This window comes from Vigna angularis, chromosome 7 (genome assembly GCF_016808095.1).
Source record: "Vigna angularis cultivar LongXiaoDou No.4 chromosome 7, ASM1680809v1, whole genome shotgun sequence".
Taxonomy (NCBI): domain Eukaryota; kingdom Viridiplantae; phylum Streptophyta; class Magnoliopsida; order Fabales; family Fabaceae; genus Vigna; species Vigna angularis.
Genome location: NC_068976.1, coordinates 35,982,942 through 35,992,687, shown reverse-complemented (window position 1 = coordinate 35,992,687; position 9,746 = coordinate 35,982,942). Strand labels below are relative to the sequence as shown.

Here is a 9,746-nt window from a genome sequence, read left to right as displayed (position 1 = left end):
TCCATAAAGGACACATTGTATATGAATACATAAATATTGTTGACATCAATATAAGTGCAAGAATAAACATCAGGTAAGTTCATAAACGGATTGTGATTGTGCTTCTAAATAAGTTCAACAATAATGGAAATAAGTTCTATAAAATGCCTTATAATGCATATAATCATTTCCATCTTTTGCTTGTTCATCTGTTGGTTGCTGGTGTGGTGGTTGCTGTTCTGGAGGTTGTTGTTCTGGTTGGACATCATTGGGTACTTCATTTTGAAGTTGAGGATTTTGAAGGTTTAAAAAGTCTTGTGCAGCTGTGGCTGCTGAAGGCGGAAGGAATGGCAGGAGGACGCCAATAAAGCCTTCAAACTTTTGAAGCTGCTGACCATATTGTTGTAACTGCGATTTGAGATTAACAATTTCTTCTAAATTTTGTTGTTGAGCAGAAGAAGATGCCTGTGTCTGTTGGATGTAACTATCGACACAGTCATCTTGGGAACTGACATTTCCAATGCCATATACGCGTCCCTTGTATCTTCCACCAGTAGCCTCTAACCAACATCAGTTTCTCAATCTTTCCTCCTCCGCAGGGTCTAGAGGAGAAGATGCTGAGACACCAACAGATGCAGTCTCAGATCTTATTTGAGAAAATTTTGCAACAAATTGTTCCTGTTAAATGAATAAATATTAATATTAAACATGAGGTTTAAAAACTGAAATTTTATAATGGGATACAGTTAGTACAAACTTACATGGGTCCGCCTAGACCTTTCGTCCACAAATTCCCCTATTGATTGACGAATATGTGTCTGCTGAAATATTTCATCAACATGCACAGACCGACCAAGCTCCTGTGACTGCAAACAAAATGAGTTGTTAATAAATATTTTTAAAGTTTATGATTACATATATAAGAAAAAAAATGTACAAGTTACATACCAAACGAATAGCATGCTCATGCACGCTTATAGACCCTCCAGTGTGCAAACAACCACCCTTTTCAGATGTCCGATTCTTCTTTGCTGTTTCACACTTTTGTCTATAAAGTGGCATGTTCCACTTTTCCAAAAGAGCATTCCAAGTATCGTCCCCCAGCCAATTAGGTTTTTTTCCAATAGTTCTAGCTTTTTTGTACATCTCTGAGAGTCTATGAGATGCCTTGGTGTGATAATTCTTTTTTACCTTATCCTCATCTTCAGGCTTCCATGAAACCTTTCTCTGTTATATTAAAACTAATAGGTTTGAATAATAGGTTTGATTTACACATATAGAGATTAATTGCTCAGTGTAATAGGATTGGGATTGAAAAGTGTGTACCTTAAAATGTTCGAAGAAGACATCTCTGGTTGACTTAGGGATTGAGCCCCATGTTAGCCATGGCTCATCAAACTGTTGCTTGATGGTGGCTGTGATTGCCTTCGATGCAGTTTTTGTAGGATAAAACCTAAACCAAATTTGAACTCAAACATTAGAGTAATACAACAATGATTTGTCTATATATTAATTGAGTTAATTTTTTTCTTACCCTCCTCCAACAGGTGTAATCATTGGACGACTATTGGAACATTCTTCGACATAATTGGCGGCTGAATTGGAATGTGGATTTGCATCGTCTGTACCAGGTGATGGTGCAATATTTGTGGGAGTTGATGGGTTAGAACCAACATTGGGAGAGAGTGAAGCCATTCCATGAGGAGGCACTTGGTATGGAGTGGGTGTAGATGTAGGAACTTCATGTGGAGTGGGAGTGAAGGCAGGAACAACTAATGGAGGTGGAACAGATCTAGCAGTGGAGGTAGAGGTAGGTGTAGTTGGCTGACTGGTTGAACCAATTTCATTATTGAAACGTGTCATCAACTTCACTACATAAGATTTCTTCCCCTTCCCCTTATCGGGATTTCCTGAAGGTGGATTAGGAGGGCCAGAACCACCTGATGCCATATTCTTGAACATAATATATATTTTTATACAATACAAGAAAAGAAAATTTAGAAATAGACTTATTAATGTTATTTCAAAAATTTAATTGAAAATGTTAATAATATAGAAACTAAATTAAATAATCTATATAAATGAAGGAAGAAAAAGTAGTTTACATGTAATCTACATGTAAGAAACGTTTACACTTCTCTGAAACTAGAAAAAATGCTTCTAATTTTTAGCAGATTTACCCAGTCTGTCTAGAAATTTTTATGAAGTTCAGCCACAAAAATTTACCAACCAAAACTATATACTTTGTTTGCTTGGACATTTTTTAAATCCTAAAACTATATAAAGCTAAAGAAGTTGAAATTTTTACATGAAAAGTTGTAAAATCCTATAACCTTTGGTCTCTGTAAATAAGCAAAAGGAACTGAAACCAAATTCTAATTCAAAAACTCATTACCATTTTTAATCTGTGTTCATTTTAATTAGTCTCTTGCTTTTAGCATTCTGCTTGTTTGAGGAAAAAATTGAGAGGAATTAATGAAAGGAGAGAAAGGATATAAATAAAGATACATTTTCTCTTATTTCTTTGATGTGGAAAAGAAGAGACAAGTTGACTTGAAGAAGCAAGCCTCAATTTTCTTTCCAACCTTTTCCATTCAATTTAACTTTCAAAATCTTTTATACCTTAATGTTTTTCTCCATTCAGGCAGATGGTCTCTTTCATCATTCCAAATCTGTACACCCTTCTATTCATTCCTGTCATGTGATTAATTGTTGCTTATCTGAATTTTACCTTATATATAGGTAATCATTTTTCTTTTTCTCTACATCATAAACCTTAGATTTCTTTATATGAATCTCTTTTCAATTAAAATGATTAAACAATTTTGTTCGTCTCACTCAGCTATTTCTGTACTGAGTGTGACTGCTCATAATGTGGGTTTTGTATCTTAAATATCCATTTTGTAGTGGAGTAGGATGTTACTGCATTTTATTCTTTTTTATCACCTCCATATTTTTATTGTTGATTATGGTTATTATTTTGAAGCTTTTGGCGTCCAAATCATCTGAAATTGCCAGTTCTAATGACATCATTGGTAAACTGAAAAGCAGTTTAGATTTGGCTGTTTCCAGACAACATGAAAAAGTAGAGAAATCTGATAAAGACGGGTTTTCTGATATTGAGCAGTTGGTCAAAGGGAAGAAATTCTCTAGGTACATTAGTTTAATTTTAAAAAAATTAAATTTCTTTTTCCTTGTGATGAAATTGCTCACTCCTTATTTCACTGTGAAAGTTATTCATGTTGTACTTCAAATTATTTGTCCCAATATCCTGGACCTTTATTTTCATCCTTCGTCAACAGTAATAAGTGTTTTTCTTTGGCTGTTGAAGTAAAAAATTTTCATCGTTACCATTTTTTAGTTGATTAATTAATTTATATTTCTCTTTACATTTGATATGGGAATGTCAGAGAGAACCAAAACATGCCACATTTGGGTATTGTTAGGATGCATTGGTATGTTATTAGCAAACGTGTTTCCTATTTGGTGAACCTAGGGATTATTAAGCATTTTGGCCCGTTGAGTTAGGATTAAATTTGTTACAAAAATTCTCTCATATTATATTTATATATATATATATATATATATATATATATATATATATATATATATATATATATATATATATATATATATATATATATATATATATTATTTTTCACTTCTAGGCAAAAAAAGTTTTTGTTTTTCACTTCTTGGTTCCTAGTAGAAGTGGATGTTTAATTTTTTACTTTTTAATTGAGTAGAGACTGTAGAATATTGTAAAATGTTTATAAATAGTAATAAACATTAATTAGAAGATTACATGGTAATCTTTCATTCTATCCCATTTTAGTTTTTTTTTAAACAAAAGAATATTTAATTAAAAAAGGGGAAATTTATTCTCGCATTCTTTCCTTTCCAAGCTTTCCCTTAGTGAAGGAAGTATTTTTTTTTGGTATTCCATGGACTATGGATGTACCATGCCTAACAATCTTTAATCTCCTCATGTAGAGATGAATTTGATTGTTTAGTGGCAGTGATAAATTCAAGGGTAATGGACCTTTCTAATCTATATAAATGAAGGAAGATGAAGAAGTAATTTAGTGGGAAGTAGATACGTGAAAAGCAACCTTGATTGGTAAGAAGTCATCAACTTTCTTCTTCTTAAAATTTCATGAGCATTTAAGTTAAATAAATAATGAGCAATACACCCTAACTCTTAAGATTGTGGACAGCATTATAATAAAGCGACAAAAATAAGGAGCAATACACCCTAACTCTATTCAGTGCTAGAACTATGAAATTCATCTTCATTATCATCTTCACCCTGTCCTTCTGCATTGTATTCTTCTGATTCTGTTGTATCTTCATCTATTTGTCCTTGAAATGATGAAATATTATTAGGGTCAACTTCTTCAAGACCAGCTTCTACATCTTGTAATCGGACTACTTCTTCAACTTCAATGATGTCATTAACATGTGACATTTCCTCCACTTGGTATGGCACATCGGCTTCTACATCATTAGAATCAATGCGACCTCTAGGCTTCGTTTTTATCGCAACACACCAACCTCGTTTGTCCGTGCGTGATGTAGGATATGGTACATAATACACTTGTTGTACATTATGTGCAATGATAAAAGGATCAAACAACACATATCTTTTATCCATTCGAATATCCACAATGCCATACTTTGAATCCACCCTTGTACATACTCTCGATGGATCAAACCAATCACAATAAAATAATACAGTTTTCTTTTCAGTGGTTGTTGAATTGTATTCCAACTCATAGATGTGTTTAATGACACCATAAAAATCATCTTGACCTCCTTCTGTTAGCCCTTTAACATGAACCCCACTATTTATTGTCCTCTTGCCCTGACTCCATGCATGGGTATGAAATTTGTATCCATTAGCAAAGAAGGTGTGCCATTCCTTTACACACCTTAAAGGACCAAGTGATAAATCTCTAAGATGTTGGTTTCTCACACTTAAAGGATCGTTATGAACCTACAACCATTCATGATATGAAACTATTCAACAATGTAATCTTAAAAAATTAAGGAAGAAATGAATATGTAAGATTGATAGGAAGTCGTACTTTTTGCCTGAACCACAATGGGAAATTAGCATGTACGTACGTCGAACTGTTTGACTCAGATAGTTGATAGACATGTAAGAATGAGCTGTCGACATGTACGTCCAGATTAGGTCAAAGAAAATTAATTATATCAAATGAAAGAATTGGGAAATATAATTTATTTTGGAGGCTTACTGAAGGTAAGGTTCAACTTCATTGCAATTGATCAATACATGAACATGAGCTGATCTCAATTCTTCATCACTTAACCAATGTGTTGATTCCCTTCCAGAATGACGGCCAGGTTGGTTAAACACTGATAATGTTGTCGTAAAGCTTTCTATTTCAATGTCTACTTCATTTCTATTGCTTTGTAGTGTTAACATGAAGTTTTTGAAATAGTGGGAACAAAAATGAGTTGTTTCTTTGTGTAAGTATGATGCGCAAATAGATCCTTCAACCCTAGCCTTATTCTTTACTGAACGTTTAGCATATCCCATGAACCTACAAATTTGAAATTGATGTGTTAGGGTTTTTGAATTATGCCTGGTAAATTGAACAATAACATGTCATATGGGTACCTTTCAAATGGGTACATCCACCTATAGTGGACTGGTCCACCAAGTCGTGCCTCATATGGAAGATGGATAGGGAGATGTTCCATAGAATCAAAGAATGAGGGAGGAAATATTCTCTCCATCTTGCACAGAATGATGGGAATGTTTTCTTCCATCTTCGCCAGGTCATCCTTGTTCAATGTTGTAGAACACAAATCTCTAAAGAAATGACTTATTTCTGTAATGGGATTCAGAACATGAGCCGGTAAAGAACTAAACGCTATAGGAAGTAAGCATTCCATAAACACATGGCAATCATGACTTTTCATCCCAATGAGCTTTCCCCTATTCACATCAACACACCTTGACAAGTTAGAAGAATATCCATCAGGCATCCTAAGACCTTTTACCCAATGACAGACTTGTTTTATTTGGTCTGTTGATAGTGTATAATTTGTTTTTGGCTTATACATGTTTCCATTGCTATGACTTTTTAGCTCCAAATCTTTTCGTCTACAGTACAAACCTATATCCATTCGGGCCTTGTCATTGTCTTTTGTCTTCCCCGCAACATTCATCACAGTATTAAAGATGTTGTCAAAGAATTTTTTTTCAATGTGCATGAAGTCAAGATTATGCCTTAACAAATTATCCTTCCAATAGGGTAGATCCCAAAAGATGCTTTTTTTCGTCCAATTATGCCACTCACCGTATCCATCAATTCTTGCCGCACCATTTTCAGTTATTTTAGGATAACCATTGATTCTATTCCAAACTTCTGGTCCTATAAGATATGGTGGTGCGTCATCCATCTCCACTTCCCCCTTCTTGAAAGCATTCCTATTCCTCCTAAAAGCATGGTCTTTCGGTAAAAACCTCCGATGAGAGTCAAACCATGAAATTTTTGCCCCATGATATAATCTAAAAGCCTTTGTATGCTCCATGCAATGTGGGCATGCCAGTTTACCATGAGTGCTCCAGCCGGACAACATACCATACGCAGGAAAATCATTAATTGTCCACATTAGCATGACCCTCAAAATAAAGTTTTGTTTCCTTGAAATATCATATGTTATGACACCCGTCCACAACTTCTTCAATTCGTCTATCAAGGGCTCTAAGTACGCATCTATGCCAACCTTTGGATTGAATGGCCCGGGAATGAGACATGTTAAGAACATGTAAGGTTTAGACATGCACATTTTTGGAGGAAGATTATAAGGAGTTACAATAACTGACCAACATGAATATGGTATATTTGATGCCTGTACATATGGGTTAAAACCGTCAGAGCATAAACCGAGTCGAACATTGCGTGCCTCGATACCAAAGTCAGGATATACTCTATCAAAGTGCTTCCAAGCCTCTCCATCGCATGGATGACGCAAAACACCATTCGTCGACGTGTTCTGATAGTGCCATGTCATTTGTCCTGCAGTTTGTGTTGAGGCATACATTCTTTGTAGTCTGGGAATTCATGGCAAATAGAACATTGATTTCATAGGAACTTGTTTGCTAGTAGTTGCTCCCGTGTTACGTGGTTGATATCTTGGCTTTCCACAAAATTTGCATTCAAGCAATGCGCCATCATTCTTACCATATTCATTATCATAGAAGAGCATGCAACCATCCACGCAACAATCAATCCTCTGCGATTGTAATCCCAACATTGATACACACTTTTTTGCATTGTAGTATGTTTTAGGCAAACCTGATTTGATGGGTGTTGCATCCATAACCATTTTTGCAATAAAATCTATGCATTGGTTAGGAATATTCCAATTTGACTTGCAAGCTAATAGTCTGACACACATTGATAATTTCGAGTCTGATGCTCCTCCATACAACGGCTGGTTTGCATCCAACAAAAAATTAAAAAACCTTTGTGTTTCTTCATTCGGAGCCTCTTCAATGTTATTAGAAGTAGATGCTTGGCACGACTCATTTTGCCTAAGAGCATCATGCACCATGTCTTCCATTGTTTGAAATTGGTTAATTTGACCACATTCCATCTCTACAGCCATCCAACTTTGATGATTTTGTACATCATCTTCTGGCAATCTTTCCCCATGATCCTCCCAAATGAAATAATTAGGCTTGAAACCGTTCTTGTAAAGGTGAACCTTCACAACTCTTTCGTGCAGAATCTTTGTACAATCGCACTTCAAACATGGACATCGAAGACCCCCATCTCTACGATAACGTTCTTGTTCACAAGCTTTACTTATAAACTCTTCAACACCTAATACAAAAGACTCTTTCAAAGCACCTCTTCCTCTATGACACCTATCGTACATCCATGCACGATTTGGTGGAGAACGATTCATGTTCTGTACATAAATCGATTACAAAACAATTAGCTAATGCTTAATATACGTCTCTATATTATGACACATACCCTAACAAATGGCTACCTAAAGAATAACCTAAATTAGCCAATGTTTGATGTGTTTAATTGTTTAACTAAATAATTTTAATTAAAAAATCAACATTTAAAGAAGTAAATAACCCTCCTAATATGTTACATACAGTTGCATAAGCATACATTTGCAAAAGGACAATTATTTGAAGGTTTAGGTCTTACTAGTAGCTTTGGTTGATTTTCAAAATAAGCTTGTTCTATACTGGATTGCAGGTACCGAGTGCAACTACAAAAGAAAGAACATCACATATCAATTTATAATAAAGTAATAGAGGGGCAGTCAACTACAAAATTCTTAAGTCTATGTAGGCTAAAATGTGCTTAATGAGTCAAAACATGTAAAATGTATGGAATTGGGTAATTCGGGGTTCATACATCATTAAAGAAAGATAATAAAATGGTCAAAACAGTACTGGAATAAGAGAAATGTAAAATCAGTGGTGATACCAAATTTGAGAGCAAACTAGTCAAAACTAGTGTTAACATCAAATGGGTTTTGTAACTGATGGACAATTTTATGAGCACCAAAATATGATGTCACAAACTTGTTTTTCAATCGGCAAGTATGACCGAATCGTTCAAGTAATAAACTTGGTAAGACCAAGTATCGTTCTTCCCAAAGGACTCACGGCCTAGTTTAGTTATGTGATTTATTGATTAGCTAAGACTTAAAGACGAAATATTTGGATTATATTATGCAAAAGACGAAAATAAACATGTATGCATGAAATTTGATCAATGGCAAAGACAAAAGATAAACACTTTCAATGAAATATATGAATGAATATGTTGTTGGGGGTCAATTTCATCTCATCCACTCTCATACATTTTAGGAATTCAACATTCAAATCATCATTGTTAATGCCACTCTCTAAAGTACCATTCTAGATGGCTTCTCCCTAATCACGAGTTCATACAATTCCTAGCATTCTTAATGATTAGTTCATAAGTGCAGGAGCTTAACGACAACCAATATAATATTGGGAGAAATTCCCCGGATCTAGACTTCCCCGTACGTGTCCGTATCGACAAAACCAATAATCATGCATTAGAATGAGTTAAACAATGCAAGCATTAAGCACAGAGGAAAAACCCTAACTAATGATGAAAGAAAGCATAAGTCTTAATTTAAAGATGCAAGCATAAATTCCATATATGAGAGCTTCAAGAGATTACATTGATTCCCCAACAAACATACAAGGTTTAGTTCACCATATTCATGGTGAACCTAGATGAATTACAATGAAAGTATGAAAGAATAAACCCTGAAAAGGTGAAGAGGTAGCCTAAGCATCCAAGATCCTCCTTCAAAGGGGTGGAAGAGAGAGTGTTTTCCTTCGTTCTGCCAAAGATACCTAACCCTAGGAAACCCTAAAGCTTAAATACCATTCGTAAATTACAAAAAGTCAAGCCCAAGCCCATTAAAGTGCCGCTCAGCGGTAAAATACCGCTCAGCGGTGATTGCGCGTCTCGCTTTCTCCCCTCAGCGGCCATTTTGCCCCTCAACGGACCTCCCGCAACCTCTTGAGTGCCGCTCAGCGGTAAAATGCCGCTGAGCGGTGACTTCGGCTTCTCCTTTTTCACTCTTTGATTCCTTTTCTGATTCCCTCTCTCTCATTCTTCACTTCTTTCACTAAATTCACCTTAAAACCTGCACAAAAACACTGAAATCAAGCATAAACCTGTCCAGCTCTCTTATTTCTGAAAATATGGATAAAAGTA

General features: G+C 35.2%; 2 protein-coding genes across 2 annotated transcripts; both read right to left on the bottom strand.

Moving 5' to 3' along the window:
* Window positions 1-1,214: 1,214 nt before the first annotated feature.
* LOC128197913 (uncharacterized) lies at window positions 1,215-1,929 on the bottom strand. The gene is made up of 3 exons (XM_052880764.1): window positions 1,514-1,929; window positions 1,306-1,432; window positions 1,215-1,220 (listed from the first exon to the last, which is right to left on the bottom strand). Exons 1-3 carry the CDS (start codon window positions 1,927-1,929, stop codon window positions 1,215-1,217), a joined length of 549 nt encoding a protein of 182 aa, XP_052736724.1.
* A 2,311-nt stretch (window positions 1,930-4,240) lies between these two features.
* On the bottom strand, window positions 4,241-7,059 carry LOC128197912 (uncharacterized). The gene is made up of 4 exons (XM_052880763.1): window positions 5,627-7,059; window positions 5,241-5,549; window positions 5,067-5,151; window positions 4,241-4,975 (listed from the first exon to the last, which is right to left on the bottom strand). Exons 1-4 carry the CDS (start codon window positions 7,057-7,059, stop codon window positions 4,241-4,243), a joined length of 2,562 nt encoding a protein of 853 aa, XP_052736723.1.
* Window positions 7,060-9,746: the final 2,687 nt, after the last annotated feature.

What these genes read in the sequence shown, in the direction of transcription:
- LOC128197913 (XM_052880764.1), bottom strand. Translation starts at nt 1,929, where the DNA reads ATGGCATCAGGTGGTTCTGGCCCTCCTAATCCACCTTCAGGAAATCCC. An exon ending in ATTACACCTGTTGGAGGAGG is followed by an intron (nt 1,433 to 1,513) that starts GTAAGAAAAAAA and finishes AATTTGGTTTAG; the next exon opens with GTTTTATCCTACAAAAACTG.
- LOC128197912 (XM_052880763.1), bottom strand. Translation starts at nt 7,059, where the DNA reads ATGTATGCCTCAACACAAACTGCAGGACAAATGACATGGCACTATCAG. An exon ending in GAAGTTGAACCTTACCTTCA is followed by an intron (nt 5,152 to 5,240) that starts GTAAGCCTCCAA and finishes ACATGTCGACAG; the next exon opens with CTCATTCTTACATGTCTATC. An exon ending in CATTGTGGTTCAGGCAAAAA is followed by an intron (nt 4,976 to 5,066) that starts GTACGACTTCCT and finishes GAATGGTTGTAG; the next exon opens with GTTCATAACGATCCTTTAAG.